The 27269-nt window shown below is 45.3% G+C and overlaps 1 protein-coding gene across 1 annotated transcript; it reads right to left on the bottom strand.

The window, feature by feature from the left end:
- Positions 1 to 1545: 1545 nt before the first annotated feature.
- Sgo2 (shugoshin 2) lies at positions 1546 to 19888 on the bottom strand. Its single transcript, XM_050159294.1, is given in 8 exon segments — positions 1546 to 1893; positions 7484 to 7638; positions 9232 to 11802; positions 13285 to 13532; positions 14782 to 14867; positions 17640 to 17717; positions 18631 to 18806; positions 19763 to 19888. Coding segments are annotated over 8 exon segments (3450 nt in total). The 5' UTR covers positions 19887 to 19888; the 3' UTR covers positions 1546 to 1881.
- Between the last annotated feature and the right edge of the window lie 7381 nt (positions 19889 to 27269).

The raw sequence follows: 27269 nt of genomic DNA on the forward strand, positions 1-27269 counted from the left end.
TAGAATGATCGTGGGGTAACAGATGGTTTGGCCAGGTGTTCAGAGCGTAAGAAGAGGCCGGTGGGGAGTGCAGACAAGAGCTGCATAAATGGATGAGTGTGAGCCCGCTGTGTGAGGGGTTTTATACCACAGTGTCTTAGTTACTTTTCTGTTGCCACGATAAAACATCAAGACCAAGGCAACTTATAAAAGAAAGCATTTAATTCGGACTCCTGGTCCAGAGGATGGTAGAGTCGGTGATAGTCATGGCAGAGGACATGGCAGCAGGCATAGCCTTGCGCGGTAGCCAGGAGTTCAGATGCTGAAACGACAGCCATGAGATGCGGTGGGATCGAACTGGGAAGGTGTGGTCTTTTTAAACGTCAAAACCCACCCCTGCGCTACATCTCCTCAAACAAGTCACACCTGCTAACCCTTCCCTCACCGTTCTGCCAGCTGCAGAACAAGCCATGAGCTACGTGAGCGTACAGGTGCCAAACACATTCAACCACAGCAGGCTGGCACCCGGGAGAAAGCCTCTGTGATTTAAGGTGCCAAACGAGCAGCTGGATAAACTGGCCCAGCCTCTCCCCTCCTTGGTCACCCGAGTGCTGACACAGGTGTGAGGTTGTGACGGCCGTCACCATCCCAGGCGTGCACATTTACACTCGCCGTCTTAAGGTCTCACGAGACACGGCAAGGAAGCGATCATCCAAAGGAATCTGCTGTGCTCCTTCTTCCAAAGGAAAAGCATTTTATCAAAGCCCTATACCACTGTACCTTTTATTGATAATATCCAGTGGTGTTCTTATTCTACTAAAAACAAGTTACAAGTCAGGCAGTGGTGGTACACACCTTTAATCCAAGCACTCAGGAGGCAGAGGCAGGCAGACCTCTCTGAGTTCAAGGCCAGCCTGGTCTTCTACAAAGTGAGTTTGGTTCTTGCCACCACTGTGGGCAGTTGACACCGGCCTGTAACTCAGGCTTCAATGGCGCTCTCTTACCTACACAGGCAGTGCCCCCCTCTGTCCTCACACAGACAAAAGCAGATACATTAAAAACATAGATAAGATTTAAGTAAGGTCTGGAGAACTAGGATGTTGGCTCCTTTCCTGGTTACAGGCACAAATCCCTGACACATAGTGATTTAAGGGAGTGAGGGTTTCTTCAGGCTGCAGCTGGAAGGGATCAGAGCCACCATGGTGGAGAAGGCACGGAACAGGCACGCGAGGTCGGGGTCCCATCTCAGCCACAGTCAGGAAACAAGGTTCACGTTGGTGCCCAGTGCACATGTGACCCCAGTCTGTGGGACGGGGCTGCTCTTCCCACCTTCGCTAGTCGGGAAAGACACTCACAACAGGCCCAGGGTTTGTCTGCTGCATGACAGCTACCACGGCCTGGGCGCTAAGACTACAGACGGCGGAAGTGATCAAGAAGCTGACGGCTAACGAGTACTCCTGAAATCAGCATGGCGGAGGAAACGGTAACAGGCAATAACGTTCACACCCTCTTTCATCTTCATGTCTACTCAACGGCTCAAAACAAAAGGCAAGGTACCCTGCTGCACAAGATGACCAATGCAAGCGTGTTTATTTGGCTAAAAGTTGAACTGCTAAATGATGTTCAGTAAAAATTTAAATTAACAAGTTATGTGATGGCCAATGCTTTTTTAAAAAAGTTTCCTATTTAAAATACAGTTATTGGATGCACACACACCTCAATGTAAGTATAGACAAACAATAATCCAGGAAAGTCCCCCAAAATAGAAAAGAAAACAACAGAACACTTCTTCACGTAAAAACCAAACACAATACTCCTTCATGTCTCATGTCTTGATCTTTGTTATGCTTCTGTTCTGACTTGTGCTTTGAGAACTCAGAAAAGCTAGGATTCATATCTCCTTTATCTTCTCATCTTGCTGCAAAAGAAAAGAAAAGGCAAGATTAGCAATAATGATTCCACGCTAATTATCTTTTTTTCTGGAAGAACTGAGAAAAAAAAAAACATTTCCAGAGTGGTTTCCTTAAACCATCTACCTCTCTGGGATCCTTCTCACCTCACTCTGATCTGAGTCTTTTTCTACATTAGTGTTCGCTAAAACGTCCAGTTGATTTTTCCATTTCAGTATTTCACCCACGTTCCTGTGTTCTCAGAAAGAGGGCTGACCCTGCTCCACAGTGCTGTGGGTGGGGTTAATCTCTTCTCTACATTGTGTGTGCATGCACACGTGTAAGGTGTGTGTGCTTTTCATGAAATGTATGTGTATAGCCTCAACATGAAAAGACAGAAAAGGCAGGCAGGGAGCAGGTCCCTTCTCTCCGTAACTCATCTCCAGAGACAATGACGCTACCACTCTGAGTAATTGAACTTGATACAGATTTTAAACAAAGATCACAATGTTTTCAGGGAAACACTGAGTGATAACAGCGCAGCTGTGGAAACAGAACACGGCAGATGTGTCCGTCTCCCGCAGACACCTCCGCACTCGAGGGCTGGACTGCAGGAGCGGATGGAACAAACGTATTTTAAAAATATCTTTTAAGTTGCAGAGCATTGAAAATGAAAAGAAGACATGTTAACAGTAAAATCCACAAACCATAGTGAATATATAACCACGATTTCACATTAAATCAGAACAACTGTCTTTCTGAGACAAAGACCAGACAGGGAAGACAGATGGACACACACACATAGATTTCCCTGCAGCACTTTTAATATAAGGAAGATCGGTCAGAGAAGAAGTAAGAGCTGAGGACAGAGAACACCTGGGCCAGGACCCCAGAATGTCAGGGGCAGGGCCAGGGTGACAGCTTCTCACCTACTGCTGGCACCAACTGTAAATACGACAGGACATTCTGTTACGGTTGTGGGTGCTCTCCCCCAGGTCTGGTGGGAACGCACATTGGGACGATAAAGAGAGGCAGTGTGGCTGAACCTCACTGGTTTATGAAACCATCTAATCTAAGGCAAAGAATTATACATCAACCCAGGTGGTGAAGTGCTTCTAATGGGGATACGAGATAACAGTTATGAAATTATGTGCTAGAATTGAACAAACAAGCAAACACTTTCAGATAATGAGAACTAGGCTTCTCACTGATTGAGAAATTACAAATTAAGCAAAAGGGAATGCTAAAACGAGCCCTGTGGTATTGAATTCAAACCAGAGGTATTAGATCAACTCTAATATATCCTGGTTCCATTACACACAACATACAGAAATATAAAAGCATATGTCTATGTGGATGGTGTATCAGTTTCCTCTGAGATTAGAACACTCCATCCTGCAGGCTCCTTAAACAGGAAGATAAATGACTCAAAACAGCTTCAGGAAGTTCCTGAAACTGAGCAGATCCATTAGTTCTCACCTGTGGGCCACGACCCTTAGCGCAGGGGTCGAATGGCCTTCCACACGGTCACCTAAGACCATTGGAGAACACAGATCTTCATGTTATGATTCATAACAGTAGCAAAATTACAGGTATGAAGTAGCAATGACAATAATTTTATGGTGTGGGGGCCACCACAACACAAGGAACTATATTCAAGGGTCACAGCATTAGGAAGGTTGAGAACCGTGACATTGGAGTAAGCAATAAAAACGGAGAGTCTCACTCAGATGGAAGGAAGCTAAGCCTCAAAAAGGACTCGCAGATCAGCCGAGCTGCAAAGACTCTGAGACCACAGCGCCTGCAAGCAGAAACCAGCTGAGCTGTCTGGAAGGGTTAGACCAGCTGAGGCACCTAAAGGACTCTCTCCAGCCTGTTGAGCTAACTGCAGGCTGCTCAGGGAGCTCCTGGTTCCCAGCTCTGTGGGCTTCACCCATGCTCGGTGGGCTTGGTGATGCAGCTGTGTCTGGGTCATTTCTCCTCTGTAAGTAACCCCTTACCCGTATAAGCACATTCCTATAAGTGACCCCACTCAAACTGACTGGTCCATCAAGTTGGACGTTGGTGGTACCTGTCTGTTGTGGGCTTCCTATCGGATGTGAGTAGATGTGTGGGTGCATCCCCCGGGGAAGCTGCGTCACCAACACTGGATTAACAGAGATACATATGCTTCCTAGTGCTGTCTGTGAGAGGGCCTAGCCACAATCCCTGGGTAGATGGACTTGAGCCAGGACACCACCCACAATCCCCTCTACTGGCAGTCATGCCTTTATGTAAGCCCTTCTAGTTGGTGACAGGAGGAACAGTGATTTGTGCCCAGCCATGGGGTGACAAGGGTGAGAGAGAGGTCGTCTCACTTCTGAGAGCACATTTCACAGAAAAGACGATCTCACCGGAAGGTTCTGCTGTAGACTTTCTATAGCTCTGAGCCTTGTGGGCGAGGGAGGCTGGAAGTGAGAACAGCCCAGGGCCAAGATCAAGATGAGGAAAGTCTCCCGACAACATCTGTTAGGAGATCCTCAGAGAAGATCCAGTCTCTCTGACACCCTGATTGTGGTACTATAAAGCCCTAAGCCGAACCCCCATGAAGCCATGCCCAGAGTCTGAGAAGTGATAGTAGGTGCTGTCTTCTCAGCAGCTAGATTTACGGTGATGCTGTGCAGAATAGACAGGAAGACAGTACTACACAGTGTCAGTCATGAGCACACGGAGGGCATCATCTGATCCCAGGCCAGGGCAGGAAGAACATTATGATGACTGAACACCTGTGTGGTCAGAAAGCAATGGACCGGTCAGAAGAGGAAGACTGTTGATGGAAATCAGAAGCAATTCTGAGGGCTCCCGATGCCAGAGTTGGGATCACGTGAGTAACGAAGTAAAGATGGACCACGTTGGATTCCAACTAGATTATAACAGCGGCTATTGGTTCGCCTCACCGTGTCAATATTAAGAAAGAAAGGACACGAGTTCCTCAGAGAAGCAGCAGAACAGAAACTCAGCGATGCTCTCAAGCACCACACTGGAATGATTTCAAGCAAACCCTACTAAAAATATTAAAATCACTAAGCAAAATTTTGAGGAAAAGGATGTATGGACTCAAAGCATCTTTCCCAATCCTTAAGGAAAAAATAAAATTTTCACAGTTGAAGCCCAGCAGGTCAGATCAAGATAAGCCTTCCCTGCTAGTGGAACAGACCGACATCGCGAAGCCCTGACGTGTTGCGCCAAGGATGTGTCTTTCGCGTGGAACTCATTCACAAATGCATCACGCGTGTAATTATGAGAACAAACAGGGACAATCCCCAAGCCTCAATTTGTGGATATTCTAACAAAATAACTGACCTGCGATCTTCAAGTGCCCGGAGAACAAAAGGACTAGGGAACCGGCAGGTGGGGTAGGCTAAGGAGAAACAGAGGCTGAACGAAACACAGGGCGCAGAGGAGTCCTAATGCAGAGAAAGGCCATGAGCCGTGTGCAATTGGCCAGTGCGTACACGGAGAGATGCTCGGCAACCCTGCTCACCAGAGCTTCACAGAGAGGCTAGACCCAGAGAGCCAAACAGGCGATGAGAGTGAAGGAACTGGATTCTAACACAGGGTAGCAATGTAAAACAGTCTAGCTCAGTACACAATTTCCAGCCTGGGTGTAAGATCAAAGAGAAATTAAAACATTTACACACCACCTTCCCGACCGCATCGTTCCTGACAGCGGGAACGACAGGGAAGAGAAATGAACAAAGGTCCGGTCCAACCCCCATAATGGGGGAGTGGAACTGTGGTCTGGACACACAGCAAAACGCTGTTCATAGAGCACAGGACGAATGCTTGCTCATCTACCACATGGAGGAGCCCAGAAAACCCCGTGCTAGCGGAGTAAGCCAGTCTCAGCGACTAGATACGATTGTGCTCACACATGTCCAGAACAGAGGTGGCTACCACTAGGAAGTAGAACAGTTAACTCCAGCTAGAAGGTGCACAGAGGACAGGATTCCTCTCGGATAAGGGAATGTTCTAAATTGATTGTGGTAGTGGCTGTACATACTTGTGAGAGGGTTTTCTTGGTGGTGTTCAGAATTGAATCCACTGCAAGGGCTCACACACTCAAGTATGCCCTGCATCCCTTATCTGTGCGCATTTAAAAACCTATGATTCTGTGCACTTCAAAATGGGGGCAACATATAGTATGTCCCCAAAAGACACAGTGTACATCTCAAAAAAGCTAAGTTGTAAAAACCCCTTGGCCCGCCCTTCCCATTTCACCCTCCGTGGAGTACTGCCACCTGCTGGTTCCTGCTTGGAAACGCCAGACAGAATCATCAGGGTTTGACAGGAGGAGCAAACACTGAAATGACCCAAAGGACATTTTGTGATCATTTTCTCCAGCTTACGAAAAATATTTGTACACAATAGGATTTTTTTGAGAATTTTGAGAAAAAACTGATTTTATGAGAAAGGCTACTTGACTTAGTTTTAAAAACCTGAGATTTCTGAACAAAACAATGTCAACAGTCATTGGGGTATCTTTATGGGAATGAAGGAAATGTGCAAAGAGTGGTTATTAGAAGGCAGTAAGAATTTATAGAGTTTTGTGAACTATAGTCTCATACAAGCAGGGCAAAGTCTACCCTGAGCTGTAACCCAGTTCTGCTGCATCCTAATGCGGTAACTTCGTTAAGAAATTCCTGAGTGTGCACGTGTATGTGCATGCGTGCGTGTATGTAAGAGGGAGAAAGGGAGAGTGCATACATATGAGTGTGCACATGTGCGTGTGCCTGTGCGTGTGTAGAGCCCAGATGGACGTCAGTGTCAAGATGCCTTCCTCAGCTGGCTCTCTCTGATCTAGGGTCTCCCACTGAACTTAGATTCGCTAGACCGGCTGGCCAGCAAGCACGGGGACCCTGCTGTCTGCCCCTCCCTCTCCAGGGCTGGGAGGACAGGCAGGCGCACGCTGCCCCGCCTGACTTGCACGTGATTTCTGGGGATCTGAACTAAGGTCCTCCTGTGTCTTCTAGCTCTTTACTGCTGAAGTCATCTCTCCGGCCCCAGATAAACCTTATTCTTTAAAGACAAATACAAAAGTGTTGTGTGAATGAAATCACTCAGTATCAGAGACCTGCTTTAGATGCACAGCTGAATCAAACCCAGCACATTGTCGAAAACTACTAAAGCTGGGGGTGGGGGTGGGGGTGGGACAGGACTGGGTAAAGTGGCTAAAAGTCTTTCTTTGCTAGTGTATGTTTACAGTGAAAAAAATTAAGAAAAAAAATTGTTTCTCTTCGGAACCAGAGGAAATATAAGCCACACTGACTTCCAGGGAGCAACGCAGGAAATAAATGTGGGTAATAGCTATGAAAACAGTGGTTGGTAAATTGTATTTCAACAAATATAAAAAAATATAGCTACCAATTAAAGTTTCTAAAATGACAGCAGTAAGATGGAAATTAACTGAAACTAATTTAATTTAAAACCAGAGCTGAAAGAGAAAGGAGAAGAAGTTTCATTTTGATGGCATCTCTCCCAAGTTCATCCTGCGTACACATGAACATGTTTCAGGAGTGTTCAACACTAATACAGGCCCAGCGCTTCTCGAAGTACAGTGACAAGCCCTGCCACACTTGCCTTACGAGGTTCGGCTCTCTCAGGTTGAGAGGGGCACACTGCCTTTTCCTTCTCGTCTGCTCTGCAGCCTGCTCTTCTGACCCGTTCTCGGGGTTAGCGGGCTTGCTTGTCACAGAACTGGTGTCCACCAAGTCTGGGAATAGTCCTCTACCTGAAAGGAATATTTTCACAAATATTTGTAAAAGCATATATAAAGATATGGAAATAAGTATGAAGTAAATAAATACAGTTGGCCTAGCAAAGAGAACACATTTTAAGACATAAAATTCATTTTGTGAGGAAAACGGGCTTACTTACTTAGGGTTCTCACTACTGTGACAGAGACCCCGGTCATAAACACCTTGGGCAGGGCAGGGCAGGGCAGGGCCTACTTCACTCACAGTCCATCACGGGAGGCTTCAGGGCAGGAACACGGAGGCGGGAGCACATGCAGAGGCCATGGAGGGCGCTGATTACTGGCTTGCTCCTCTTTGTTCAGCCTGCTTTCTTATAGGACCCAGGACCAGCAGCCCAGGGAGGCCACTACCAATAACAACAACGGACTGGGCCCTCACCATCAATCACTAATCAAGAAACTGCATTACAGGTTTGCCTACAGAAGGCATTTTCTCAGCTGGGAGTCCCTCGCACAACTGACTCTAGCTTGTATCACGCTGAAGTAAAACTAGCCAGCACACCACTAACAAGGGCTACAATGTTGCAGCTCTAAAACATAAAAGTTCTTCATGTTCAACCCTTCCTAAACCTACAGCAATCTCTGCACACTCATTCACACACACAGCTCTGGCTACTCGGTGTGAGTGTCACCTTGGGGCAGACAAAGAGGAGTTATTTTTCTAACATATCCTACCACCTGGACTCTTGTGACTCTTTTACCTAGGGCCCCTTTTATCTAGACTAGCCTTAGCCTGTAAAGTCCGGTGTTGTATAGGCACACTGAAATGTTGGTCCCAAGTAGAAAAACTTTTACATACAAATGTCTAATGCTACAAAATCTTACAAATTCTCTGATGACAAAGAAAATATTTATGACTGGGCTTTCAGGAAGAAGTGGGTAAGTAGTTTTATATAAAGCATTATTATAGTATATGTTTAAAGATCCATAATGGTAAATGGTGAGAGCCAGTTTCAGCAAATTTTTTCCCATCGTTGTATTTGGTTATTGGTAATAACTATTATTTTTATAAGCAGGGTTAAACAAAAGTAAACACTAATGCTGAAAGTCTTGACAACCCATCAGAGTCTACAATACGACCTACATGATCATCTCTGCAGCTCACTGTCTGCTTTATAAACGACTTCCCGCACACTGCGCGGCAACCCTTACATCTCTGTGTGCCAACCCTGCGGGGAGGAGCAGTCTTACTGCTGCTCTGACCACACGAACTGAAGGCAGCTGGACCGAGCCCCACCTTCCCAAACTCGCAGTTTCCCTCCCTAGAATAAATTCAGTGCAATTAACCACCACAAGCATTTACGACCTTTAATCCCCTTCCGACACACGAAGAGGGGTGCGATCCGCCCAACACCATCATTAGATAAAGCCTAGTAAAGCCTGAATCAGGTTTTAGATGCAAATGTGCAAGAGAATCTGTTACTCTTCTCAACGGACAAACCTTTCATTTCTTCTGTTTCTATATGTGCAGTCATATACTGCTTTAAAATTTTTGCAAAATTGCCCATTTCAACAGAAAATACACCAGTGGTCAAGTGAAAAGAACATAACTCTAAAACCTTGGCCTACCTATTCCGGACTTCTGTGTTCTGCGGCAGCTTTTCTGAGTCTTCTCCTTTGTCTTCTCAGGAGCAGGCCCACCTGCTGGAAAGATGTCCGCACTCTCCAGGAAGGAACTTCCTTCCACCAGCAGAGTTTTACAAGACGTCAGAGGCAGTGAGCTCTCCCACATGTCGTAGAAGGAAGAATTCTTTATGTTAGATGAGCGCATCTGAGACAAAGGTTTCAACGCCTTTGGGCAGAAGTACGGTTTATTCTTGGCAATTTTCCCATCCTCCAAGTAGTTTTCCTTATCGGCTTGCTGGGAGTCGCCTGACTTTGTGTGGTCAGTGCTGGCTGTCATTTCCACCGCCCCATGGGTATCTGAAGGAAGAGCTAGGGGCCTCTTTCTTTTCTTTGATTTGGACTTCACTCTATCTCCTCTTTTGGCTGGGCAGCTTCCTCCTTTGGCCACGCCCACAGAGCTGGCAGTAAGCACAGCGCTCTCTTCCTGGCTCTTATGCGGGCTAGTGGGCTCTCTGGGACAAGCATCTGTTCCGGTCTGGCCCTGGTGTGATCCAGACTCCAAGGCGACAGACTGCTGTGAGGAACCTGGAAGCTGCGAAGAATGTTCGCTCTTCCCTCCTGTCAAGATGTTCTCTGCTCTGCCTGCAAAGTCTCTCTGCTTTTTAACTAGTACACACGGATCTGGGATTGGCTCACCATTTCCCTCTTTATTACTCTTGATTCCTGCAGAGTAGGAACTCATAACAACTTGGTCTTTGACACAGCTCTTAAAACCATTCACGTCTGCGTTAGTATTCTCATGTATCTGGCTCATTTGAGAAACAATTTCTGATTTATTGACCTTCTGGCAGACCTTCTTATTTAATGGGTCATGCACACTTCCTTCATCATTTTCATGCATTTGGTTGGTTTTAGAAATTATTTCTGTCTTTCGAAGTGCCTTTTGTCTAGGCTTCTTATCTTCTTTTGAGTCCTTGTGACTAGCAGGTGGCATCTCATGGTCGTGCGCTCTCATCCCCAGGAGTGTGTGAGTCTTATACTCACATAACTTTGCACTATCTTTGTTACAAATGGCAGGCACTTCAAACTGACTAAAATCCTTTAAGGTTCTGGGGATGTCTTTATCCTTTTGAGGTAAGAAAGACTTGTCCATTTCTGAACAATGACCACCTCCGTCATTACTAAAATTATTCACCCTGGAGATCACTTCTGTCTTGCGATTTACCTTGTGCCTGGGGATCCTGCTAACATGGGACTCTATCTGAGCAGGGTGCACACTGGTGGTTTGCTTGGACAGATCCAGAACATTCTGTGCCCGACAGTCATGTAAGCTTCCATTGTTTCTTGCGACAAGTGGAGGTGCTTCTAACTCTTCTGCAGCGTTGACGGCTGCACGGGTGGACTCTTTACTCGCTGGGGTTTGGAGGGGGACGTCTTTGTCAGTATCCTCATATATTTGGTTCATACTAGAAATTATTTTTGTCCTCCGATTTATTTTCGGCTTAGGATTATTTAGCTTGGACTGAATTTGCTGCGCACTGATCAACTTTTTCAAGTCCAACATAGTCTGGGTCTCAAAGTCGCATACAGTTTTGTTATCTTTCGTGGAAAGATCAGCTCTATGGAATTCATTCGCAACGTCTAGCTTTTCAGAACTGGTCTCTTCGTCCTTCTGGTTTGGATATAAATGATCCTTTTCTGAGTTACGAATCACAAATGTCTGTCGAGAAGGCTTATTTCTATTACAATGCGGGGCGTTCTGACATTGATCAAACTCACTACCTTGAAGGAATCTGACTGAACATGGAGAGAAAGGGTGTGTTTCCTCTTGCTCGCCTGTCATACGTCTTTGCTTCCTCTTTTTATTTTGGATGGTCTCTTGATCCAAGCTGCTTGGGAGGGTTATTTCCTTTAGCATGTTTGCCTGAGGTGGCTCAGTACCAGCAATACAATTTGGATCTTCCGAGTCCCCTCTGCCACCTAAGACAACAAAGCCTCCTTCAGGTCCGTTTTCCGTCTTTCCCTCTGCACCCATTTCTGAACTACCTTTACATTTTCTCTTGGCTCTTTCTCTCCTTTTGTCAGAGCTTGCATCTTTAACTTTTCTGAACGCTTCCTTTCCACAATCTGTCTTTTTCTTCCTTTGATTTTTATTGCATTTTGAAATTACAATGATTTTGTTCACTTCACTGGTGGTTAAATCCATGTCGGCGTTTTCGTACACAGATTCTTACAACAGAAACCCATGGGTGTTCAGCACTGTGGCCGTGGGCTGTGTCTGAGGGTCGCTGGCAGCCTCAGAAGGGAAGCGGGGAGAACACTGTGTTTCTCTTTGCATTTTACTACTGGTTTCACTAGCACAACCATTTATCTCAACGTCCCAGGTGAACTCTGGACTAGACATCTGTGGGTAACCTGAGTCTGTGCCGTGCGGGTTCTCTGCAGAAGACCCGCGCTTTCTCCTCTCAGTCACATTGTTAAGTGACGGTTTTTCCCTGCTGAGGCAGGAAGATGGCGCAGTTTTCATCTCACTCAGAGAACTCTTAGGGCTTTGGTCTGAGTCATCACGGCTTTCTGCAAAATAAAGAAATAGAAAAGTAAGTATGCTACAGTAAACAAAACATACTTGGCTATTGCCGAGAGGACTTCTGCTAAGCCGTTCTTCACAGATCCTTGTACTATGCAGAACTCACTCTGACCACAGTTAGCCACGGTAGCGGGAGTTCCTAGAAGCTGTGCTGGCGCCACTGTTGGGCACACCCCATCCTAGTCCTGAGAAAGGTGCGGCTGTATCCATTCTCATGGATATGAGGTAAAGGGGGGATGTGGGAGCGCTCCATTATCCTAGTTAATGTTTATCAGCAGGCTCTGAGCTCAACAGTTAGGGTTCTGTGATCCAGTCTGAAAATCTCCAGCCAATCTGTGAGCAAGCAGACTACAGTCTAGGCCCCTCAATCAGGAAGACGTGTAAATGGAATGTCTTCTCAGTGAGTCAGGATCAAGCTCATCAGCACGATCAGTCTCGTTTCTGGTGCTCTGACTAAACAGACACTAGCACTTAGGGGAGTTTATTCAACTCACAGTTGTTGGCACAGTTCACCCTCGCCAGGAAATCAAAGCGGCAGGAACCTGAAACGCAAGTGCCATATGTACCCCCTTACGTACCGAGAAGAGTCAATGGAGGATCACTTGCACTCAGCTTGCCTTCTCCACTTGAAAGGTCAAGCATTGCCTACCTGGGGAATGGCGCCACCTATAGGGGAGGAGTCTTCCCAACTCAATACAACCAAAACAACCCTCCTCGCAGGAAATCTCTCATTGAGATCACCTCTCCAGGGCCTCTAGATTATTTCAGATTGGCAACTAAAACTTATCATCATAATCAGTAACTGGTTGTGATTAAAAAAGTCACTATATCCATCTACAGCCCCACTTTTCAGATCCACAAAAAGGATTAGATAAGACTAAATCAATGTAGTAGTATTTTTCAAATCATGATAAACAAAGTGGAAGTCTTAGTCTTGCTAATTTTTCAAGATTGCTTCCAGACTAACAGTCTTAGGTCTCAGAGGATGTGACATTTGTGGAACTTCTTTCTTCTAGTTGAAATTTTCACCAGCAGTTTTAAATGTTAGAAGTTGGAAAGTACAAGTTAGTAAATGCAAGAGACCTGGCTGACTGTGGCAGTCTGAACATGATTGGCCCATAGTCTCAGGGTGTGGCCTTGTTGGAAGAAGTGTATCACTGTGGGGGTGGGCTCTGAGGTCTCCTATGCTCAAAATACAGCCCAGTGACACAGTTCACTTCCTGTTGTCTACAAGACAACTCTCAGCTACTTCTCCAGCTGCCATGCCACAATGATAATGGACTAATCCTCTGAAACCGTAAGCTAACCTCCTCAGTGAAATGTCTTCCTTTATTAGAGTTGCCTTAGTCAGGTGTCTCTTCACAGCTATCGAAACCGGAACTAAGACACCAACTCATGAGCTTTTTAGACATTGTTGTCTTCAAGAAAGTCTGATGAACAACTACATAAAGTTTCTAAAACAATCCTACCTTTAGGATGAACATCAACACTAGAAGAAGTTCGTTCTGAATAACTGGAGACACATGTATTCTGGTTATCTTTCTTGGGAAGCAATACTTCCAAGTCACACTGGCGTAAGGACAAAGATTGTCCTGAGAGCGAGGAGGTGACGTCAGGTGACGTTTTTGATGCAATTCTGCTGTAATACTTTGTTCTCCATTCATCACCATCACCATCATCATCATCATCATCATCATTTTCTGAAGTTAATGGAACCCTAAAGGCATACACACTGTAATAATGAATGCATGGAAAAAAAACCAAACAGCTGTGGGCTTAGATAACTCTGGCTAGTTTTTAGCTTGCCTTGAACTTGTGACGTTTCCCTCAGTCTGGACCTTTGTTGGTCTGACTGTACCGACTGTAATCTGACTATACCCTCTCAGGGGCTGCGATTACAGGCAGGCACCACCACACCTGACTGAATATGACTATATTTGAAACAATAAAAGCCTAACAGCCAGTGTATGCTTGAAAAAAATAAAAGTACAAGACAATATAATTTACTATTTTAAAAATAAAATGTACTGGTAGAAAGCGGTATCAATACAGATAATAGATAAATCGACAGAATGAACTAGAATAAATAAATAGGAAGCGAGATAAGTGATCTGACAGGAGGCTTCTTTTTTCTCCTGTGGTATAGGATATTTCATATCTAAACACGTCTTCCTGTTAAATGTTTTCATTACAATGCGAAGGTTTCCCTTCATCAAACTACCCAATGTACAACTATAATTCTACTGATGCTTCTTGAAATCACCTTCTAATTTTCTGCTATGTACAGGAGTAGTATACGTGCATCTACCCACACATACTAAGACCTTTACACAAGGCAGCTCATGACTATGTATGCACTATGTAATACACAGGGTTTGTAATATTTCAACACAGATAAAAGCACCAGAGACACCGAGTGACGCAGACACAGGTTCCGGCCGCTGCTGTCCACTCTCACTCAGCTCACCTCACTCAGCCTCAGTGTTTACTGTGCAATATGTCAGGGTTGGAACTGGGTACTCTGATGACTTGTAACCAGTAATTAAAACAAGAAAAGACTTTAGAGAATATCCAAAATGAGAGTTAATCTCACAGGTTAAGACGTGATGTTAAAGAGGCCAGAAGAAAAGTAAAACTACTATAGATGAACTTAGTTTATCTGCCTGTGGGGACAAAGTTTCCCCAGAGCCCCGAAGACCGAGTTTAACGAGTCACCACACACAGCTCCCATTTCCACCTGAGTAGCACAGCCACAGGCTGACCAAGAGAACAGGGTTTCATGAAGCCAGGGGCATTCGAGCCCAGGTAACACATGAACATGTCTAATTCAACAAAGCAAAGTACAAACTATCTACAGTTGTTTTTCTGGTTTAGGATGTAAGTAAACAAAACACTTGAAGCCCAACCTAGCATCTTCTAAGGCAGAAACATAAAAGTCAGTATCTAACCAAATTTTAAACAATTACCTTGCAAATGGAAGATGCGCGGACTTGCTTTGCTTACTGATCCTTTTCCTCTTCCTAGCTGACAGGAAAAAAGGGCTTTGATGGAACTGTTTGTGAGTAAAACAGAGAAAATGGTGAAATAGTTGACCATCTCAACCTTGTCATTAAAATAGCAAGCTATACCAGGAAACCAACAGAGACAATAGCAAAATAGCTCCCTCACTGCGTGTATGTGTGTGTGTGTGGTGCAGACTGACTCTGCACTGCGCATGTGTGCAGCTGCAGACTGACTCTGCACTGCGCATGTGTGCAGCTGCAGACTGACTCTGCACTGTGCATGTGTGCGGCTGCAGACTGACTCTGCACTTTAGCCTTTAACAATTGAATTAGTATAGTATAAAGATAAAATTTACTTTTCAGTGATAATCATTCCTGATATTTTTAAGGCAATTTTCTAAGTGTTCTATAAATAGAAATACAAATGCATACACCCATATATGTGTATACATACTCTCTCTCTCTCTCTCTCTCTCTCTCTCTCTCTCTCTCTCTCACACACACACACACACACACACACACAATAGTTGTAGCTATATGCAAAATGTCTGCTACATGTGTGTTATATAGCATGGAAACACACATTTGGGAGTTACCAGTACATGTCAGTAATTAAACAAAGACTGGAAGAATTACGCAGTGGGAATGAGTACAGACAGAACAGAGAAACCTGTGTCTGGGACTCTGAAAATAAGCAGCTGGGGAAGGAAACCAACACAGGCTGAAACAACAGCAGAAGGTGGAGAAAGGGCTTGCGGGGTGTAGCCTCCGGAGAGCCCTAAGACCAGCTACGAAACAGCTGGGACCTGGAAACACTAGAACCACTGCTCACTTTCTGAAGAGCTGCAGCAATGGAGAAGCCCAGACTGTGACTCCAGAGGAAGGAGTATGGGAACAACTCTCTCAAAAGTAACACAGACAGGAGCTAAGAAGGGGATGTAGTTTTTGTTGCTGCTTTCAAGATTAGTTATAATAAGTTTTTTGTATAAGGATGCAAAGTAATCCAGAAAAGAGAAAAATGTTATGATACAGGAGAGGAAAGTACTCCACACTAACCAAGGCAACAGGAAAAGACAACCACGTGTCTAACAACAGGAGATACTGTGGGTAGAGGGGTGGGAGCTGGAAGAAGTCATGACAGGTCTCCCGAGGCTCAGAACAATGGCAAAGCTTTCCACTGACTCAAATATGAATGTTGACATGGTTTCCTGTTAGCTAAAACCAGCATGCACAGAAAGTATCAACTGTCTGGGATGCCCACAATCTGAGACCACTCCCCCTACAAAGACCTGCTACCTAGATTAGCTAATCTTCCTCCTCCTCGGGCTGTGTCTGGGCTGCTGGTCGTACATCTCCATCAGCATGCAAGGGACACCTGAATCCAGCTTTTCACTTGGTGTGGCTATTGTTTCTTCATTCCCAGGCATTCTAGTTAGGTCAATGCCTAAGCCATCACAGCATAAAGGGATTGCCAAGGAAGGCTGATAGCCTGAGTTCAACCCCTGGAATCATGTTAAGGTAGAAGGAGAGAATCGGCCACACAAAGTTTCTTCTCACCTCCATATGCACAACAAGACTTGGAAAGAAAAAGAAGTATTTACTTTGGGTTTGCAAGACAGATCAGCAGGCATTTACACACAGATCTGATGACCTGGGTTCAATACCAAATCTCACAAGCTGGTGGAAGAACCAACTCTGTCCTCTGACATCCACACCCCATCACAGCATGTGGGTACCCACCACACCCATACATACAAAGTAACAAAGAAAACTAAAAACGAGGGCGAAAGACAGAAGTAGGTGTGAGACCTCATCGTATGCTCGTGATACAAGGAGAGACTGGGCTTGCCTGCTGGACAACAGTTCCAAGAGCCTGGACAGTACAATTCCAGCTCACTACCTCCACTGGCTTCTGCTCACACCCTCTCCCCACTATCACATGCCTATAACAGACCAATGACAAGGTTGTCACAGAATTCACAACAATAAGCTAAGCAGTGCTCCTGGGACAAGTATCCAAAGTCACCAGCAACCATGACAACCATGACACGCCCCCTCCACAGCTCACCAAGCCCTTGCTTTCACTTCTCCAGGTCAGTTCCTATACTGAGTCTGTACATCCATTTGTTGTTTGTTTTATGTAATCATGCAACCATCTAGAATTTATCTTAAGAGACTGATACACAATAGGATCAGCCTCTGGTTTTCACCCCAGTACATTTTCAATTTGTCTTTTTATTTTAAAATAAATTCTTTTCTAACTTGAAAAGCTACCTTTCTACTGAGACTTTGTTTCTAAATATGCCTGGTGGGCCATTATGTTCCAAAGAGCTATTCAATCTTATTATTTTAAATCAAAATTTGATTTTAATGAAATAATCTCAATAACCAATTATAAAAATGATAAATTATTTTATATAATTGGAGAGATGGCTCAGTAGTTAAGAGCACTGGCTGCTCTTCCAAAGGTCCTGAGTTCAATTCCCAGCAACCACAACCATCTGTAATGAGATCTGGCGCCCTCTTGAGGAAGAGACCTGGTCAGTTGTCCTCATCAACTTAGACCATGAAACCCACTATGGACAAGTTCAACACAACCGCCATATACGGGCGGCCCACGCATGCTCCAGCATTGCCAGGGCATAAACTTCAATTTTTTTTCAGATCATGCAAGATTCCTGTTCTTTCTTTGCACTGCACACCTAAGGCTCTGGCCCTGATGCCCCACGGTTTGGCTCATCTGGGCTCCCGTCAGCTACCTCACGGCCCCATGGTTTGGTCCATCAGCTATCACACAGCCCCGCTCACAGGGGCTCACTTACCTCAGACAGGCTGCTCATTTCGATTGCCGTGATCAGATTATTGTTCACAAGGGATTCTATTTCTATAAGCTTCTTATTCTGTACATGCAAAATAAAGACGCCTTTGAGTTAAAATTCGGAGTTGGTTATAATGATACCACATTTATGGAGAGCATCAGTATAAGAAGAGTCAGTTTTAAAAATGGTTGTCTTTATTCTTATTTTTTGAGACAATTGTCTCACACTGTAACCCAGCCTGGTCTACATAGCAGAGAGTGGTTTTGAATCCATAGCAAGCCTCCTGCTTCAGTGTCCAGTCTACTGGGGTTACACCATGAACTCATGGCAAGCCTCCTGCTTCGGCGTCCAGACTACTGGGGTTACACCATGCAGTCAGCCGAGCGCACACTGAGCTCCAAGGCTACTGCAGTGAACAGTCAAAACAGCTGTGCACACACGCAGACACACTGAACATTTACAACACCAGTTATAAAGGATCATTTGCTTTCCCGTTTTCTCACTCATATATCTCACGGAAAATAACACAGCTGGTCAGGAATAGGAATTTAATCATCACTTTATTACAGGCCATTTTTTCCATTTTAAGCTAATTTCTTCTCATTTTAGACCTAGATACTGGCTCTCACTGCTGTCTGCCTGTGGTTGGAAGTGGGTGTGTAGGCAATGATGTGCAAGGCTGGAAGAAGGCAGAGACCCCGTGGGAGGCCCTTCAGTTCACTACAAGAGCTATGCTCGTTACTTAAAAGGCATGGACGGCCAAGTGTTGCTGATTATGGTGTTATGCTGGTTTGCATTTAGAATAAGACTTAAGATGTCTATTCTACTACCAGGAGGTGTCTGTCCTTAAGCATGGATTTCCATGGCATGCTGACTTTCAACAGTTCTTTATGACTGGAATCTAAAAGCATTGTTAAAGTTTCTACATGATGTAGTTGATGTAGTTAAAAGCTTCTATTGCAATGCAGAGATCAAAGCAATACAATTTCCATACCAAGTTACTTAGCTTGAGGCGAAGAAAGGTATTTTCAAAGTTCAGTTTCTCTACTTCCTTCTGTAATAGCATCTTCTCGGTAGTGACTCTTCGGGAGTTCTCCTTCTCTCGACTCAGAGCCCGAGCTAAGGCTCTGTTGTTGTGCTTTAGAGAGATCTTGAAAATAGAAGAATTGTCTGCAACAATATTTTTTAAAAGTTAATACCAAACTTGTAATTTATCTTTCCTTAATAAAACTGCACATTCCTTAGTAAAATAATTTCAGAAAAAATGCAATTTACTTTATAATATCAAATGATGGTTGGAAAAGAACGGCAATACATGTATAGTTTCAGAGAAAGAAAATATTCCCCAACTTTGAAGCTGAAGAAACAAAAGCTAGAGAGAAGCTGAAAAGCAGAGAGGCGTGCAGCTGGGCAAGGGAGTGGTGGCTCTGCAGACAAAGCGGTCACGGGGGTCAGGGGACTGCAACTGCCCGCTTCCATCTGGACGAGAAGCAGGCTGGGAGGCTGACCCCACATCGCTCACTGGAGACCCACAGGAGCTAGGGCAACCAACCTGAATGTTTACACATCTTTCTGTGCTCCGCACTCAATAAAATGTCTATGCTCCCAAATCCCTTCTCTTAACCCTCAAATGAAAGGATTGATTTGTCCAGGACCTGTGAGATCTTCACCTCTCCCCAGATTATTCCTTTCTAGTAATCGATCGCAATCTAGACTTGACCTCTTTTACTGAAGTATGTCAGACCAAGTGAAATCAGTACTGAGTGGGAACAAAGATTCAGTGAGGATTTAATGGCTATGGCCACCTTAAAAGTTTACATCCCACCAGGCTGTGCTGCTTGCCTTTAATCCCAGCAGTGGGAGGCGGATCTCTGTGAGTTCAAGGCCAGCCTAGTCTACAAGAGCTAGTTCCAGGACAGGCTCCAAAACTACAGAGAAACCATCTCAAAAAAAGCCACAGCTTACAATTCAGCTGTCAGCAAGGGTAAATTAGCTCCCACTCAGCAGAGGAGCTGGAGGCCATGGAAACAGTGAATGGAAAAGGTACCAGCTGACATTTTAGTAGTGAATGAACGAAATCTTCAGAGAGCCAAAGGTAAGTGAAGTTAAAGATGAATGGCGCTTACTTAATATTTTTGTTTTGATTTTTGAAGCAAGAGAAACATTTAACTTTGTCTTTGCAATTCTGTCTTTCACTCGTCTCTTGATTCCTGAAGTAATAGCGGCAGCTTCCATCACTGGGTACTCCATCACTAAACGAAAGGAAGAAAGGATCGAGGAGACAGTTACTGGTTACTAAGAGTAAAATAAGAGCAAACTGATACATTCTAAAGAGAAGCCACTATAACTTAAAATAAACTGTGTACACAAATATTTACAAAATCCTTTGCATAAAACCTAAAAACAGGAATTTATATGATCAGGAGAACTAATAAATTCCAAAAAGGTAAATACTTTGTCTTCCCATACAAGCCTGTATCGTACGCCTGGCAGACACGAACATGTAGGGGCAGGTGGCAGGATACGGTCCCTGCTACCACGGAAGAAATATCCAGCCAGAGATGGGCACTGTTCTGCTACTGGGCAAACGTGGAACTTTAGGTAAGAGGGGTTTAACGGGAGCACAAAAGAAATAACTAACACAGGAGCAGAAGAGGGCTGGAGAATAGACGGGAAACTATAAGCTTAGCTACGTCTACTAGATTTATGGTCTACTAGGTTTACAGCATAATAGGAACAGGAGGATACATAATTATGCAATCTGACTAGAATACTGACAATCACACAGGATAACAGAGGAGTCATTGATGCCTGGGCAAAGAAAACGGACCAGAGAGCCCTTCGCTGGGGTGCAGGGATGCTGACCTTGGTCAGTGCTGCCTGGGCAGAGAAAACAGACCAGAGAGCCCTTCGCTGGGGTGCAGGGATGCTGACCTTGGTCAGTGCTGCCTGGGCAGAGAAAACGGACCAGAGAGCCCTTAGCTGGGGTGCAGGGATGCTGATCTTTGTGTTTAAATGGGGGAGACCTCCCAAACCTACACTCCTTCCAGGAGCCTTCCTGTGTCCACCTGCTTGTACCTATAGAAACCTGTCACCTGCCACAGACTCAGCTGCTCCACTACTACCTGCTTTGAGTCCACAGGACTCTCTCAGTTCGCCTTTCACGTCCATCACAAGAATCCCTAGATTCCTGTCATCCTCCCTCTAATTCTCCTCCAACTCTGCACATCTTGTAACTGGTCCTACATAGGCCGGAAGACGACAGCCAGGCCCCTGCAATTCTGTCTATGTCGAGTCTGCAGATTTAAGGATTCAGGATGAGATTCTCATTCATCGAGGTAACACCATACCTAATACCATCCCAAGCATCTTTACAGGGAAGAGCAGAGATTAGAGCCATGCTATCACAAGCCTTCGCTCAAATGTCACTTTCTTAATGAGCCTTCCATGTTCAGAATACCCCATCGTCCGTCTCTACTGGACACGATGAAAAGACCAAAACTAAGAATAATAGGTTCAGAGAAAAAAGAAGAAACCCAGGTCAAAGGCACAGAAAATATTTTCAACAAAAATCATAGAAGAAAATTTCCCTAACCTAAAGGAGATGCTTATCAAGATACAAAACACCGGACCGGACCAGAAAAAATATACAGAACATCAGACAGGACCGGAAAAGAAAGTCCCCTCATCACATACAGAACAAAGAAGGAATATTCAAAGCTGCAAAGGAAGAAGACCAAGTCACATACAAAGGCAGACCTATTAGAGTCACACTCGACTTCTCAAAGGAGACTCTGAATGCCAGCCCAGACTACTACACCCGCAAAACTTTCCATCACCACAGAAGGAGAAAATAAGACATTTCATGAGAAAAAACAAATAAATATATTTCATTTATACAAATAAATATAGCCCTATATACCAGAAGGAAAACACCCACCTAAAGAGGTTAACAACACCCAAAAGAACACAGGCAAAAAATAATCCCAGACCAGAAAATTCAAAACCAAAGATTACATACCCATAAACAGTAGACTATAAAAAAAGCACATAGCCAATCAACTGTCACCCCTAAACACACTCGAAAAGAAACCTAATATTAAAAAAATCAGCTGTTTTCCAAATACTCCAGTCAAAAATAAATAAATAAATAAATAAATGCCAGCGGAACTTTCCTTCCCCATCAGCCGATCCCCTTTAACTTCATAAATGTCGCTGTCGCCCACCCAAATGCTTGTGTTTCTACTAGAGTCTCCCTTAACCGCCCAGCCCACCTCCTACATCAGTGACTTCACCAAGCGGCACGAACAGAAGCCAGAAGCAGGCCCCTTGGGGTACGATATAGACACCGAAACATTCCGGGCAACGGCTACGACTCTTTTGGGGAGGGTCCCAGCTCCAAAGTGCAAGGAAATAAAGGCTAAGTCCCTCGTAGGTGCTGGGCGAACGGATGTGTGCGGTGCCGACAAGGGGACCGGGCTACCTGCTCCGCACTCAGGACTCCTCCGTTATCCCCCCCGCCCCCCCCCCCGCGGCCACTCTCGTGCAGCCGGCGTCTCCCCTCCCCGAAAACCAGACCCCGCCGCCCGTGCTCCCGAATAAGATCCTCCATCTCATCCCAGACAGCGTCCCAGATCCGAGCCGAGCCGGCCGGAGGCTCGAGCCCGCCGGGAGCGCTCGGCGCGCCGGTCCCGGGGCCCCGGGCCCAGATCCCGTTCCTCAGGGAAGGCACTGACCTGCAAGCCGGTGGCGGCGGCCGCAGCGGCCTCACCGGCGCCGACTCACCGTCCCTGCAGCCTGGGAGACCGCCTCACGCCCCTGAGCTCGGCCGCCCAGCTGACCCGTCCTCCGATTCAAACTCCGCGGCGGTTGGCGGCCGACGCCACAGCCAATCGGAGTGCGTGGAGGCGGCGCGGAGGCGTGCTGATAACCGGAAGTGGAAGCCGGAAGGGGCGGGACGCGCTGCTGCGAGAGCTGAGTGGGCGTGGCCGGGCGTGGCCGGGCGTGGCCGCCCGTCGTTCCGGTACCCGGAAGGTTGCCAGGCAACTCGAATCTCTGTCAGGGCTTGGGATCACTCGCCTGAGTCCAGTTTCTGCATCCTTGCCTCCCAGTGGTGATCCTCGCTTCTTGCTCTTGTAATCCTTTCTCATTTTGTGCTTGCAAGAGCGGCGGTGATTCTCCGTTTTAACAGGACCGCGAGACTGGCATTTTAAACTGTCACAACTATATTTTAAAATGTGTGAGCCTCTTTATTTTCCAAGACAGTTTGGTTCCCTTCACAAATGATTATAGTGCATATGAAGAATTTAGAGAAACTATACAATAACTTTTGCTTTAGTCCATCGTATTAAAAATGCAATAGGGAGCTGGAGAGATAGCTCAAAGGTTATGAACATTTGTAGATCTTGCAAAGGTCCCAGTTTGGTTCCCTGCGCCCACACGGTGACTCGCAACTCTCTGTAACTTCAGTTCCACGGAATCTATACCCTCTTCTGGCCTCTGCAGATACACATACGGTGCACATACATATATGCAGGCCAAATATTTATCTACATAAAATAAAATAATAAATCTTTAAAAAAACTTTTAAATAGCTTTCTTTTAATTGGCCATAAATTAGTCATGTTTTGACATTATTTTTATCGTTTAAGGACATTTGAGCATTATTATGACTGCATCTTAAAGAGTCTATGAAATGGCAGCTTGCTTTATAAATGCATTTGGGGGAGGGAGATATGTAAACATCTCTAAAAATAAATTTGCAAAGAAAAATGCTAAAACAGTGAAAACCATTTCACAAAATTTGGGAATAACAGTGAACAAAGGAAGCCTAGATATAAAGAAGGAAACTTTAGATCTTGACATAAATATCACTTACATGTTTTAGATTGGTTTATGTTCCTCACACATAGTGCTATACTTCATAATGACAAATTTAGGTATAGTGGACATTTTGACAGGATTCAACCCCTGTCCTGTCCACTTCCCTTCTTCCCTTTGTGTCTCCCATTCGTTTCCTCCCATCCCCTCGTCCTCCTTATGATTTCATGTTATGTACGTCTGTGTAAACGGTTTTATGATCTATAAAGAATTCTAGTGCCTACAGATGAGAAAAATGTGATATTTGCCTTTCTGTGTCTGACTTGTTTCTTTAATACGTTGATCCCACTTGAATCCATTTAGGAAAACATAGGGGGAATATTTCAAGATACCGGCATAGGGAAGAACGTTTTTGTTTTGTTTTGTTTTTCGAGACAGGGTTTCTCTGTGTCACAGCCCTGGATGTCCTAGAACTCTGTAGACCAGGCTGGCCTCAACCTCACAGAGATCTACCTGCCTCTGCCTCCCAAGTGCTGGGATTAAAGGTGGTGATGCCCTGCTAGGCAAGAACTTTTTAAAAAGGATTCTGGTGTTTTAGTAAGAAGACTAACTGTTGGCCATTGGGACTGCGTTACATTAAAAGGCTTCTGCACGACAAAGGAAGAAATGGAAAAAGTATGGATGAAAATCTTTGCTGCATCTTGGGAATGTGCCCAGGTGAAGTCCTACTCCCACACGGGATACGGGTATCTAAAATAAAAAGCCTCTTCTTCCTAAAATTTATTTACGGTCCTGGTGAATGTCTGAGAAAGCCCAGACCCACAAGACTTTTGATGGATCATTTTGATTGTTAGCTTGACTGGGTTTGGAATCACCTAGGAGACACACCTCTGGGCCTATTTGTGATGGTGTTTCCCATAAAGACTTACCCGAGGAGGGAGCACCCACCCTGAATGTGGTCAGCATCCATACCCTAGACTGGAATCCTAGACGGAATGGAAAAGGAAAGAAAGGAGAAGGCGGCAGAACGCCAGCATTGATTTCTCTTGACTTTCTGATCTCAGTTGCAGTGCGATCGCTTCCTTCATGCTCCCAGCTACTACCTCTTTCTTGCCATAACAGATTCACTGTATAACAGTCTCCTCTGAGATTGAAACCTTGCATCCTGCAGGAAGCTCTTTAAACAGAAAGGCAAACAATGGAAAGTCCCTGAAACTGACCAGATTCACTACGCCCTCCCTGCCAGAGTAACCAATAGACGCCGAGTGTTTGAGGGATTTGAGATGCCAAGAAGACAGTGAAGTCCAACGCAAAGAGGATTCTCTGAGAAGAGCTGCAAAGACTGAGACCAGAGCAGCTGCCTGCAACAAGCAGAAAGCAGGGGAGCTGCCTGGGTGAGGCTTATACCAAATGAGGCACCTGGAACGGTCGCTCTCCAGCCTGCTGAGCTGCCTACCTGCTGTGCAGTGAGCTGCAGGTTCCCATGCTGGGGTGGGCTATGGTGATGCAGCTGCCTTTGGGTCATTTCTGCTCCTGTAGGAAGCCCCTCACCCACATTTCTGTAAATATCACAATAAAACTCGCTGGTTTACCCAGCTGGACTTAGGTGGTATCCGTACGTTGGTCTGTTATGGGTTCCCAGCGGGCGTGAGTCAAAATGTGTGTTCCGTCTCCTCCCAGGAAACGCTTTGCCACCCGAGAATGTGTTGCAGAGTATGAGGACACCAGGGAAAGACGCCACGGGACAAAGCTTTAATTTAAAATATAAGAAACACGTTTTTATTGGTACCAGTGTGGCAACAACAGTGTCCATTGCAAATCTGAGGGCTGCTGCAGAAGGGGAAGACAGGCTGGAGTTTTTAAGGCAGTATTGTAGCCCGTGATGTTTTTATATGAGGCTCAATTATTGTTAATTAAATTAACAGAGTTCCCGGTCTAGTTGTGACACTCCCCGAGGGTGGACAGTGCCTTTCCCCAGTTCTCCTTGATTCCTTCAGCAATTAATTGTCTGCTCTTCTATACCTCAGGCGGAATTCCAGGCAATTAAATTCCGATTGTCTGGAGACACCTACCCACACACCCAAGGAAGCTGGGAGTATAAAAGTGGGGAGAGTTTGCTACGTGTAAAGAAATCATCCTTAACAAACCAGCATGACCGAAAGAGAAATCATCGAAGAAAAATGATCTCTGAGAGCCGGAGCCCAGCAAAGGACACTGCAGATCAATAAACCAATAAAACAAAGCAGAAACAGTGTAGTTATTTCATTTAGCCACCTGATCTTATTTGTAGTAGTCTGGGAGGTAGAACTGCTCCGTTACAAATTATGGCTGGCTGACAGAAGCGAAAGATATTGCGTGGTGTAAAGCATCTGTGGAGAAGACAGAGAGGGTGCCTTGGCCAAGGGGCAAGGCTCGCCACAGATTCCCTGCCTTCGTTTTTCCCCCGTTGCTGTAGTAAATACTGCAGAAGCAGGCCCAAGAAGGGGGTTCGGCTCACAGTTTGGGAGTACAGTCCACCGCAGTGTGGAAGTCACGAGGGACCAAAGCTTAAGATGAGCGGTCTCATTGCACCCACAGTCAGGACGCCCAGAGAGGGCTCGGCTCAGTTTCTTCTTCTTTTTATTCAGTCCAGGACTCCGGCCCATGACTGGTGCCACTCACACTGAGGGGTGGGTCTTCCTGCCTCAATAAACTCGGTCTACGAACTCGCTCACAGGTAGGGAGAGGCGATTCTGCATCATTTCAAATGGACAGTATTAACAGCCACGCATCTAATCCTCGTCAACTGGATACCCAAACGTATCCCTTTTAAGCCATAGCTTTTCCACCCCTCCTCCCCGTAGACTCAGGGCCAGCTCACAATTCAAAGTGCATTTCGTTCAACGTCAAAGTCCTAACTAACAATATACCCATTTCCTTATTGGGGTTAGGGAATTTTTCTTCTGTGATTTTGTTGAAAATATAATACATATAATGAATTCTTCTACTTGCAATCCTTTTAATATGTCTGCATGGAGTGCAGTGGGCACACTGATAGAAAACCATGGAGCTGACAGTAGGTAACGGCCAAGTCCTGCCCTGTCATGGATGGCAACCTTATAGAAGCTGCACAGCAGAGTCCCATTGCAATCAGGCTTTTACTTCATATTTCACTAGCATCTCCTAAGGTCACTTGAGCTGGGGATGGAGGAATAGCTGTAATCCCCTGCTAAAGACAATCCGTAACCCCGTTGCCATCACCATAGCTTTGGCTACTACTGTTCTGTTCCGTTCTAGTTGCCATGTTTAATTTTCCGTATCGTCCTTGCTCTCACACAGCTTCAAATAGCCTAGCTTCCTTTCTTGCTACAGATTTCCAAGTTCTTTTGTGCCGCAATGACCTTCCACCCATTCTCTCTCTTCCCAAAAATATTGTCAAAGCGTCTCTTCAACACGTAAACTCCGAACTAGCTCTCATTTTCAGCTCTCGGCTTAAAGTTCCCCATATCGGTAAGGGACTCTCCATTCAGGATTTGGTCTCAACCCAACATCGCCCTGACGCTGCTCCGAGGTAGCTATCACTCTCTTTAACGATTGATGGTCGTTAGTGTCTGTGTCTCCCACAAAGTACGGCACAGAGGCAGCCATTCTGATTTTCTACAGCCCATGACCCAAGAATCGATGTTACATATTTTAGTGCTACGACAAAATTTGCGCGTCTTGAAGAAGAATATTTCACGACCTGTACAAGAATAAAAATCGCATCTTATTCCGAGGTACGAAATTTCTAAAGATCTAATAAAAAATATCTCTAGAAACCAACTGCCGCCTTTG

Source organism: Alexandromys fortis, unplaced genomic scaffold, assembly GCF_014885135.2.
Source record: "Alexandromys fortis isolate MF-2015 unplaced genomic scaffold, M_Fortis_MF-2015_v1.1 scaffold_65, whole genome shotgun sequence".
Lineage (NCBI taxonomy): Eukaryota > Metazoa > Chordata > Mammalia > Rodentia > Cricetidae > Alexandromys > Alexandromys fortis.